This window comes from Nyctereutes procyonoides, unplaced genomic scaffold (assembly GCF_905146905.1).
Source record: "Nyctereutes procyonoides isolate TBG_1078 unplaced genomic scaffold, NYPRO_anot_genome, whole genome shotgun sequence".
Lineage (NCBI taxonomy): Eukaryota > Metazoa > Chordata > Mammalia > Carnivora > Canidae > Nyctereutes > Nyctereutes procyonoides.
The window spans coordinates 10,566,410-10,578,457 of NW_026575160.1; the positions used below are offsets into that span (position 1 = coordinate 10,566,410).

Below are 12,048 nucleotides of genomic sequence, written 5' to 3' on the forward strand. Positions count from 1 at the left end.
CCTAAATAAGCAGGCATTCCACATCAAGGAGACGCCGTCGGGACTGGGTGCTTTTGCTTTATGAATCCCAAGTAAATAACTCTCGTGTTGCATATATTATGCCTTTCGTTTGCGGTACGTGATCATCTTTCATCCTGTAATAAATATACATCGAGCGCCTACAATTTGCCAGTGTCTGATGCTGCAGGGAAGAAAACACCAACCCGGTTCCTCCGGTGCTTACTCTAACGGGAGACATCCTCCTGCGTCCTACCGCCTACGTATCCAAAAAAAAAAAAAAAGAAAGAAAAGAAAATTTCGCTACAAAAATCTAAATTCGTCAAACCTGACTTGGGCAAACGGAAGAGCACGCACGCCCTTGGAGCCGCTGCAAGTCGAAATCCCGCCGACTCCCGGCGGCGACAAACACGCCCGCGCCGCGCCTCGCCACGCCTCGTCGCGTCGCGTGGCGTCACGTCACACCGCCCGGGAGCCGCGCGCAGCTGTGACGCACAGGCCCCGCCCCCTGCTCCCTCCGTAGCGCCCCCGCCCCCCGCCCCCCCTCCGCGAGCGAAGTGCGCAGACTCCTCGGCCCGGCTCCGGTTCTGTCGGGACGCCGCCGAGCCCGCGACGTCGCCTCCCGGTGAGTTTCTGAGGGGGCCCGCCAGGCCTTGTCCTTCCGCCGTGGCCGCGCCGGCAGTAGGGCGCTGCAGCCGCAGTCCCGGCCGCGGTGTTTGGTAAACAGAAGCCCCAGCGTGCCCGCAGCGTGCGACCAACCGCTCGCTCGGCCCGGCCAACCCCGGGCGTGAACCGAGCTGACGGAGGATGGCAGCCTCCGGGGTGGAGAAGAGCAGCAAGAAGAAGACCGAGAAGAAACTTGCTGCTCGAGAAGAAGCTAAATTGTTGGCGGGCTTCATGGGCGTCATGAATAACATGCGGAAACAGGTACCGCCTTTGTGGGAGGGACGGGCGCCGGGGGGAGGGGGTCCGGGACTCGCGCCCGGGGGACCGCGGCTCTCCTCCGCGGTCCTCGCCCTTCCTGCGGTTCCCCGCACGCCAGCCACGCCAGCCACGCCAGCCACGCCAGCCAGCCAGCCAGCCAGCCAGCCAGCCAGCCTGCGGTGTGCCAGCGGGGGGTCTCGTTAGGCCGTTCTCGAGCGCTAGCGTGTCCCCGTCTGCTGATGCTGTGGCTCCCCGGCCACGCTCCCGGGGGACTGACTCCTCGGGCTGGCGTTCGGCATCGCGTGTCGGTTGTGTAACAGCTCTGCCCTAGTTATTATCTCTTTGTGAGGCGAGGATCCCTCCCTCGGAGAGCCGCTCCGAGGTGTCGTGAGATCTTGTGCGAAGGAGCCCATTGGCACAGCCCAATCCCAAGCCCCCGAAGAAGGAGGGGAAAAAAAAAAAAAAAAAAAAAAAAAAAAGCATCGCTGGCCTGAAATCAGCTAGTCTTCAATAAGGATTCCCCGCCCCTCCTCTGTGTCAGCCGGTGGAGGTAGTCAAAGACAAATCCTCCCGGACGTGTTCATTTAAAGCCAAACACAGTCACGGGTAAATAAATACCGCGCAGTGTTTTAAGGCCCCTGTGCGCCTCTGCGATTAAGAGGAGCTCTTTGTTCTGCCTTTGATGTATGGCGCATTAATGAAAGTCTCCGCGTCGGCAAAAAGGTGGGTTATGAAAAGGATGGATTTTAACAGGGAGAATGTAGACTAGAGAGGGGTTTGTTTGTTTGTTTGTCTGTCTTTTAATTCCATGACGTCTTTTACCAAAGAGCATATCAAAGTCACTTGGTTACTTTTTTTTTTATCCCGTAAGCTTTATTTCAATAATAATAATAATAATAATACGCATCTAAGGAGACGTGGGAATGTTTCTGTTTTGTGGTCGTGGTCCTGTCTTTAAAGAGGACAAAAGCAGGATGGGAGTATGAATAATGGCAAAACCTGGTTTGCTTATCTAGTGATTCTGATGAGAATACGGACAACGGTACAGGGATTTAAGATTTGTGTGAAGATGCGAGGCTTCTGGTTTCATTAAGCAAACTCTCACTGCTGGGAGCTTGTCTTTGTTCATCAGCTGCTGGCGTGGTGCATGAATGCAGTAGCTATCTGTCCAAATGCCTTTAAACCTTTCCTGGCTTTGGTGCTGAAGTAGCTGTGGACCTCTGAATTCAGTATTATGTCTAACTTACTTTCACGTATCTATTTTCACGTATCCATTCAAGTTCCTTTCATGTAAAGCGTTTTACATTTACAACACCAGCGACTTCAGATTCCTGGTGCATTTATCAAGTGTTGGCTTCTAAAGGTCCAACACCATTCACCAGTGCTCACATTTGTTTCCAGCAGTCCTCCCACTCCCCTCCAGACATGTGGTTTTTGTCTGTGGACTCCAGCGTGGTAAAGCATTGCCTCATTCCTTATGTAGATAGGGTGCAACGGGATTGCAGCATCAGTTGTTTACTTGAAAGAAGAGGTGATTTTCTGAAACTGGATGCTCACCTCTTTGGGTTTGAAAATTTCTGATTCATATCCCTTTCTTATACTTAGCGTTAGACTATATTAACATCTGTTTATTTATTAAGTGAGAAATAAAGTTACTGAAAAATCAGGATTCTGTTACTCTTACTGAGGAGGAAGGGGGAAATAGAAGCTGGGTGAATAACCAGAGATCTCTTTCACAGCAGTTAACTGAACTTATAATCTGTTGGATTCTCTTTTTGTCAATAGCTTTACATGTCATTCGGGTATTCTCCAGTAGAACTTTTACCAACTTGGTGGAATCCTGCATCTTTTGCAAGATTTGTGTGATTTTTCAGTTTTCACTTTGCAGTTGATTTACATTGTACTTGTTTAACATCATAACAGTAGAGACTCACCAAGAATGATTGACAAGGGCAGTTGTTGGGAATTGGCAGAAATAGAAACTGGTCTGAGCCGGAGGAAGAATGTTTGAGTGAGAACCAATTTTATGAGTGTTTTTGTTCTTTAGTGAATATTATATTGTGACTATTTTTGCTTCCCCATATGACCTCATCACTTTGGGGATCAGAGTAATGAGTGTCTGGATGAAAAGGACCCCTCTGTACACACCCAGAAACATCCTTACAAGAAGTTGAGCATATGGTAAAATTAGAATACCTGAATTCCAATCCTCCTCTACCATTAACTAGTTTTGTGATCTTAGATAAATATGATTTAGGTCATTTCATCTCTTGATAGCCTAATAGCCAATTTTATGTGTAGTAGTGAACGGGGGTTCTTCAGAGCCAGCAATCTCTGCTGGTGCCTTTTCCTTCTTATGGAGCCTTTTCCTTCATCATCCTTGCAGTCATTTCTAGTTTTCAAGTAAACTTTCCAAAGAAGTATAGGATTCACTAAAGGATATAAATCATAAACATGCAACTCAGTGAATTATCACAAAATATACATACCACCAACAAGAAGTAGAACATGAAGAACACACCAGAGGTCTCCGTTTACACTCTTCTCAATCACTACCCACCCCCTAAATGTAACCACTGTTCTAATTTCTGTCACCATAGATTTGTTTTTCCTGTTTTAGAACTTATAAATGGAATCATACAGTATATACTCTTGGGTCTTGGTTTCTGAAAGCTAACATTATTTTTGTGAGATTTATTATGTTCTGTGTGGCTCTACTTCATCTTCATTGTATTTATTTATTTAGTATTCCATTGTATAAATACACCACAGTTTATCCATTCTATCATTATGGACATTTGAGTTATTTCTAGTTTGGCACTATGAAGAATAGTACTACTTTGAACATTTTTGTATGTTTTGTACATGTCTTTAGATGTGCACATGTATGCATTTCTGTTGGGAAGTACCTGAGAGTGGAGTTGTGGAGTCACAGGCTATGCTACACTCAACTTTAATAGATAACTGTCATAATGTTTTGAAGGTTGTGCCAGTTTATGCTCATGCCAGCTGTGTATTAGAGAGGCTTTTATTCTACATCCTGTCAGCACTTGATATTGTCAGTCTTTATAACGTTAGCCATTATAGTGGGTATATAGGAGCATCTTATTTAAATAGGTTGAGCACCTTTTTTTCCCTTTTTGTTTATATTAATTTTATTACCTGATATACTACAGAGGAGCTCTACAAAGCAGGCTTGATCATAATCACTACTGCTCATGTCCAATTGCTGTTGCTCTTGTGTTAATTAAGTGTAGGAGAACCTTAACATTTAAGGGATATGTCGTAAGATCTTCCTAAGTACCACTATAGTTTACAGTTTCCCCCTGTTAAGTGAATTAAAGTATAATTAGAATTTAAAACCTTATGTTAAAACCCTGTTGAGAATTAAGAGAACCAAAAAAGCTGATTTAAGGATTAGATGCTGAGCAGTCAATTAGGCTTACTTACTAACTAAAATGATTTAACTTCTGTATACTCACCTCTTCAAGACTGTAAATTACTACTAGCCATTAATCTTTAGGGTGAATAATACAACTTCCTGCATTAAATTTTCAGTAATAGAAACACTTCTGGATCATTTGTTTTCTACCAGCCATTCTGCAATGTGTTTAACGTGCTTTGTCTCATTCAGTTCCGCCAGCAACATCCATTGACTACTCCCATTATCCAGACTTTCTTATTTTTGACTCCAGGCTGTCTTCTTTTGTCTGCCCAGTTTAGGAGATAATCATCTCTCTCTTCACTTCCTTCCAATGCCCCCAGGCTTTCCTGACCTTCCATCCTTTCTTCATATCTGTCGGGCAAAAAGCATTGATGACTATTTACCTTTTTTGTGCAATGTTTCCAAGCACAGCTGGAATATATCCCATTACTAGGCAGTTCGTTGCCAGGTGTCTTAATTTCAACTCAGCTGTCAGTACTGGTAATCAGTCCTGCTTTCTGTTAATTTTACTGTTTTCCTCTAAAATGAGTCCTCTATTTGCTTGCTTTCAATAGATCATCCCCTTTTGATAGTGTAAAAAAATAGAAGACATTATTTTGGAACTAACTTTTAGATTTCTACCCCCAAATCTATACACCTATTTTGACAATTTTTTATTTTGCTACAATGGAGAAGCTGCCTCTTTTTCATCCAAAGCCAGTGTTTTCACCTGGGCTTTGAATCCCTCAATATTAGCCTAGTCAGAAAAGTTACATTGTTTGTTATTACATCTCTTTTGAGCTTCTTTAACTTCTTCTCTACCGGAGTCTAGCATTTAGGCATGTTTTAACTTCTTTAATTTTTTTAACCATCCGCCCAAACCAGTCCACCCATTTTTAGTCTCAACACTCCCCTATAAATAATACCTCTCTCCTCCCTGTTAAAACCAGAGGATGGGTAGACTCACTGCCCCCCTTTCTTTTAGCTCACTATTGACTTATTCATCTAGCTCAGTTTGGCTTTCTAACACATCCATTTGGGTGAATACTTACTGAGCCACTGCATGCTAGGCATTTTGCTAGATTCTGTACTTGCAGTGATGAGCAAAACCAGACAATCCCTGCCCTCGTGGTAGTTTTAGTCTAGTAGGAGAGTGAGACATTTGTCAAGCAGTCACACAAAAAAATGTAAAATTGAAACAGTGGTAGGTATTATTGAAGAGAAGAATATGATACAGTGAGGGCAGATGAGTGGATGATTTGACCATTAGGAAAATTTCCCCCAAGGAACTGGTGAATGAACTGAGAGCTGAAATAAAAGTACATGTTAAGGGATGCCTGGGTGGCTCTGCGGTTGGGTGTCTGCCTTAGGCTTAGGGTGTGATCCTGGAGTCCTAGGATCAAGTCCTGCATAGGGCTCCTTGCATGGAGCCTGCTTCTCCCTCTGCCTGTGTCTTTGCCTCTCTCTGTGTCTCTCATGAATAAATAAATAAACTTTTTTTAAAAAAGAGTACATGTTAATCAGGCACCTTAAGGAAGAGCCTCTTAGGTAGATGGAACAGCAAATGCAGAGGCCCTAAGTCAGAGACCTGCTTACCATACATAGAATGGCAAATTCAAGAGACTGACTTAAGGCCAGTGTGACTGGAACACAGAACATAAGAGGGATGATAGTGTAAGACGAATCTGGAGAAGTAGCTAGAGACCTGCCCAGGCATAATTTCATAAGTCAAGTTGGGGGGAGGGGTTGCCTTTATTCTAAAGCCCCTTCAGATATGTGTTGTGCATGCATGTTTCTGAGAAAGAGGAGGGATCTGCAAGTGTTTGTTTTTCTTTTGAAAAAGATGGTCTGATCCGTGGCAAATGAGAGAGCTCTCAGAGTGGTTGTTGGCAAACCAAACAGGAAGTCACTCAGTAACTCAGTGAGATGGTCCTTTGTATTAAGGTGGTAGCTACAATAGAAATGAAGAAAAGATGACATATTCAAGAAATTTAGGAGGTAAAATCCACCGGCCTGGTGATAATAACTTCCACCGGTGGATGTGATGACTAAATTAGATAACCAAATTAAGATGACTTAAAACAGGACCTGATAGTAAGTTCCCAATAAATGTTGGCTATTTTTGTTGCTATTATGATAGTGGTGGTTGACTGGATGCTGAGGGATTCAATACAAATTTTCAGTTATGACCTCTAGGGTCCTAGAATGCATAGCAAGGGAGATAGTGACACTATTCACTGAGAGAGGATATACTGGAAAAGGATCAAGGCTTTGGGGAAAGGATTATAGTTTGTGTTTTAGGTATGTTCAATTCAATTCACAGTGCCTATGAGACATTAAAGTATATATGATGAATTGACAGGTCTGGAGAGTTGTGAGTTAAAAGTGTAAATTCATGGGGCACCTGGCTAGTTCAGTCATACCATGTGCAACTCTTGATCTCGGGGTCATGAGTTCGAGCCCCACATTGAGGGTAGAGTTTACTTTAAAATATTCTTTTTGGTGGTGGTGAGGGGGGTAACCTGAATGGCTCAGATGGTTAAGCATCTGCCTTTGACTCAGGTCACGCTCTCCATGTCCTGGGATCTAGCCCCACGTTGGATTCAGGAGAGCAGGAACCTGCTTCTTCTGCCTCTGCTCCTCCTACCACTCATGCACGTGCTCTCTCAAACGAATAAATTTTATTTACTTATTTATTTTAGGGGTGTCTGGGTGACTCAGTTAAGTGTCTGACTGGATTTTGACTCAGGTCATGATCTCAGGGTGGTGAGATCAAGCCCCTTGTCAGGCTTGAGCTTAGTAGGGAGTCTGCTTCAGATTATCTCTCCCTTTCCCTCTGCCCCTTCTCTCACTCTTGCATGTGCGCATGCTCTCCCTCTCTCAAATCTTAAAAAAAAAAAAAAAAAAAATTAAGTGTAAATTTGTGATTATCTGCAGACGTTAGATAACTTTTTTTGTTAAAACCGTGGAGAATCTAGGATAAATGGGGAATGAGTCTATAAGGAGCCCCTTCCCCCCCCCAAAAAAAAAAATGTCCAGAAGAGTAAGAGGAAAATGAGTTTCAGTTTTCAGAATCTGAGAAGAAATTGTTTCAGAAGGAGCATGGCAAATTTTGAAGCCAATGAGAAGTCAAGATATAGCAACACAGGGGAGTTATTGACTGTAGTGAGTGCTGTTTTGATGGGAGACAGATGGAAGTCAGATTATCATGAGTACGATATGAAACAATTGAAACAGCTTTATTGGAGAAATTTGGCCCTGAAGGAAGTAAGGGAGTCAAATAAAGGGAGTCAATAAAGTCATTTGGTTTTGTTTAAATTGGAGAGGTACAAATGTGCTTAAAAACTGGAAGAATTCATTTATTACGGAAAGAGCCCAGATGTCCATCAACAGAGGAATGGATAAAGAAGATGCGTGTGTGTACACACACACACACACACACACACACACACACACTGGAATATTACTCAACCATCAAAAAGAATGAAATCTTCCCATTTGCAACAACATAGATGGAACTAAGGGTATTCTGCTCAGCAAAATAAGTCAAAGACAAATACCCTATGATTTCACTCATTTGTGGTAATTAAGAAACAAAACAGATGAACGAACACAGGGGAAGGGAAGGAAAAATAAGACAAAAACAGGGAGGCAAACAATAAGAGATTCTTAACTATAGGAAACAGGGTTGCTGGAAAGGAGATGGGTAGGGGGATGGGGTAAGTGGGTGATGGGCATTAAGGAGGACTGAACACTAGGAATCAGAATAAAGGTGTTTCTGCTCTGAAAAGTAGGAGATGAGATCATTCACTAAAATGAAGGAGGAAGATGAAGCTAGAGGTTGAGGAAAGTAATTTTTGTGAAGAGTAGAATTGGTATGATGGCTGGCAGTATTTTTGAAGGTTTTTTGAATTTAGTTGTCATGGATTTCTAACGAATATTTATCCTTAACCAGGCCTTTACAACCCTGTCTGATGTGATCCCAACCTATTTCTGTCAGATCTCATACCACTTTTCTCAGCCATTTCACTCCAGGCACCTGTCTTCCTTCAGTTCTTGCAATATTGTACCAATGCCTGTAATTCTTTTTCCCTCCTACTCATGCTTCAGTTTTGACTTTAATGCCACTTCCTCCCAGAATGCCCTACGTTATGTCAAGGGCCTCTATTATATAGATTCTATTCCTTTTGTTCATGCACTGATCATCTCTATAAAGGCAAGAAACACTTCTTATTGTAATGTATGTCTTTGCTACTAGGCTCTAAGCTTCATGAGGACAGGGACACTGTCTCATTTGGTGCTGTATTGCCAACATCTACCACATAGGTGCTCAAATATTTGTTAAGTAAATAATTGATGTCATGGTTGATAACACCCAGAAGTTAAGGGCAGAGTAAGGAGAAAAGTGGACAGAAAAAAAAAAAAAAGAAAAAGAAAAGTGGACAGAGGATGAAACTCTGGGGGAACACCAATGTTTTAAAGGATAGAAAGAAAAGTACATTGGAGATTAAGGTATGGAAGCAAGAAAGCAGGGAATAATATCACTAAAACCAAGATACAGGTGACAAAGGAGAGACAGGAGTATCAAATGTAGTAGGGAGGCCAAAAAAGATAAAGTGTCCCCTGGGTTTGAAAAGTGATGGTTAAGTTTTAATGGAGTGGTGGGGGAGGGGGCAGATTTTAGAGGACAAAGGATGGATAGAATGGTGAGTACATGGAGAGGGACCTGCCTCCTGTGTTTGGCCCAGGCTTTTCAGGATGGGATTAATGTTCTTTAAACTCCAGTAGTATATACCCAAAGAATATAAAATACTAATTCAAAGGGATATATGCACCCCAACTTTTATAGCATCATTATCTATATAGTAGCCAAACTATGGAAACTGCCCAAATGCCCCTCGACTGATGAGTGGATGAAGATGTGTGTACACACACAACTCACACTCACACATACCACCCAAATATTACCCAGCCATAAAAAAGATTGAAATCTTGCCATGTGCAACATGGAGAGAGCTAGAGAGTATTAAGTTAAGCAAAATAAGCCAGAGAGAGACAAATACTATATGATTTCAGTCATTTATGGAATTTAAAAAAATTATTTATTTGGGGGGGAGGGCAGAGGGAAAAGCAGACTCCCTGCTGAGCAGGAAGCCTGCTGCTGCCGCCTGGGATCAGGACCTGAGCTGAAGGCAGATATTTGAGCCACCTAGGTGCCGTTCATGGAATTTAAGAAACAAAACAAATGAGCAGAGGGGAGGGTTCACACTCTGGGCTGAAGGCAGGCACATTTTTTTTAAATGAGCAGAGGGGAGGACTCTTAAGTATAAAGGACAAACTGATGGTTTCCAGAAGGGAGGTGGGTGGGGGATGGGTTAAATGGGTGATGGGGATTAAAGGAGTGATCTTTTTTTTTTTTTTTAAGATTTTATTTATTCATTGAGACACACAGAGAGGGAGAGGCAGAGATACAGGCAGAGGGAGACGCAGGCTCCACGCAGAGAGCCTCACGTGGGGACTTGATCCAGGGTCTCCAGGATCTTGCCCTGGGCTGCAGGCTGCGCTAAACCGCTGCACCACCGGGGCTGCCCTAAAGGAGTGATCTTACTGTGATGAGCACCAGGTGATGTATGGAAGTGATGAATCGCTATATTGTATACTTGAAACTAATATTACACAGTATGTTAACTGGAATTTAAATAAAAACTAAAAAATATATATATCTCCAAATTAAAAAAATTAAAAAATAAACTCCAGTAGTATAAAGTGCATACTGACAGCATGACATTTACCACATGTGTATTGAATGAATGAATACAGAAGCATATCGTAAGGGAGACATGATTATATTAAAATTCCCTTCTGCAGAGAAGACAATCAAGATTTGGGAGATGCAAGAACTATTCCAATCCTAAGGGCTTCTACCCTTTCTGTAGGAGCTGCCTTAATTGTACTTCAGCTCTGACTACTGCTAATCTGTTTCTCTTTCAGAGTTTCAAATCCTGGATAGAGAGGCTGTGATAGACCTAATTTGGTTTGAGTGTTAGCCCTTTGAATCAATTTTCTATGGTAAGGAGAACAAGGTCTTGGAGCACAAACATCTTGAAAGGCTTTTTATATACTGATACTCCCTTCACTCCTTTCCTGTGAAGGGAGAATACAAGTCAGGTAGCTACTCCATTTGACATCTGCTACAAAGATACGTGTCCTTGAAATAGTTGGCCTATTAATACATTTTAGTAGGTAATAATATACAGCGTATAATTAGTTACATTCTGTTAAATGCCAAAAATGTGGTTGATTAATATTTAAGAGAGACATTCTTAAGAATATGCAATCTGGGGGCAGCCTGGGTGGCTCAGCAGTTTAGCGCCACCTTCCACCCAGGGCCTGATCCTGGAGACCCGGGATCGAGTCCCACGTCAGGCTCCCCGGATGGAGCCTGCTTCTCCCTCTGCCTATGTGTCTGCCTCTCTTGCTCTCTCTGTGTCTCTCATGAATAAAAAATAAATCTTAAAAAAAAAAATATGCAATGTGTGTTAAATATCATAAATTCTATACTTAATTTCTGGTTAGCCTACTGGAAAAATGGTGTGTCAGGATTAAATGAGTTCTGTTTTAGACCTTCTCTTTGAATTGCACTTAAATTGAATCACAACATTATACTGTAAGCTTTTATCATGAAAAATTATTCTAAAGTGGCTTTGTATCATCTATAAAACTTATTTTACTAGTGTTGTCTTTAGTCACTCATTGCTGTAGGAAACAGTATACTCTAGTGGAGCTAACATGGATTTTGTAATTAAACAGGTCTAGGTTTGAATCTTAGCTCTGTCGTCTTACTAATTGTGTGACACTGGGCAAGTCCATAACTTCTTTAGCCTTTTATGTTTGTATCCACATGACAATGATCATAATACTATACTGACCTATCTTACTAATGTTGGGGATAGTGAGACAGAGAATGTGAAAACTCTTGATAAATTATTCAGCATTGTCAAATATTGTTGGTATTGTTATTATCACAGTGAATCTACTGGAATTCTTGGTTACCAGCAATGGAAATACCTTCTCTCTTAAGTCAAAATTTATTTATAAGAATATCAGGAGCGGGCAGCCGAGGTGGCTCAGCGGTTTAGCGCTGCCTTCAGTCCAGGGTGTGATCCTGGAGACCGGGGATTGAGTCCCATGTCAGGCTCCCTGCACGGAGCCTGCTTCTCCCCCTGCGTGTGTCCCTGCCTCTCTCTCTCTCTCTGTTTCTCATGAATAAATAAATAAGAACCAAAAAGAAACCAAAACAAATTACATATATATATATCAGGAGCTTACTGTATTGACCATAGGCTGGAAGATGAGCAAGCAGGACAAACAAGCAGAAACCAGACATTCTCTGTTAGCTAGGCTTCAGAAACCGTGGAGTCCATTACATTACATTGCAGGAGCAGTCTTGACTACTTGCTGTTGTTGCTGCTGCCACTGCCATAAAGATTCCTCCATCTTCTGTTATTTGCTCAAAATTCAAAATCCTGAAAGTAGATACATAATTGGCTGGCCTTCAGTGGTTTGCCAAAGTTTGGCTCTGCCAAGCGAACAGAAGAAATAACTGACTTTTAGCTTCTATAATGAGAGGGAGACCCTGAGAATTGCCCTCTCACCAACATAGTTCATAATGAGGAATTTTTTCAGAAATGGGAGTTTGGGGT

General features: G+C 42.3%; 1 protein-coding gene across 4 annotated transcripts in view; it reads left to right on the top strand.

The window, feature by feature from the left end:
* Positions 1–531: 531 nt before the first annotated feature.
* Positions 532–12,048, top strand: part of KLHL7 (kelch like family member 7) — a 66,076-nt gene continuing 54,559 nt past the window's right edge. For 2 of the 4 annotated variants that reach the window (XM_055314830.1, XM_055314831.1), the window contains exon 1: positions 799–924. Coding sequence is in view for 1 of the 4 variants with exons in the window: in XM_055314829.1 (XP_055170804.1) it covers positions 805–924 (120 nt within the window). In the remaining 3 variants the exon portion in view is untranslated. Of the gene's footprint in view, positions 925–12,048 lie in introns of all 4 variants that reach the window. The other 2 variants (XM_055314832.1, XM_055314829.1) reach the window with 2 other exon arrangements.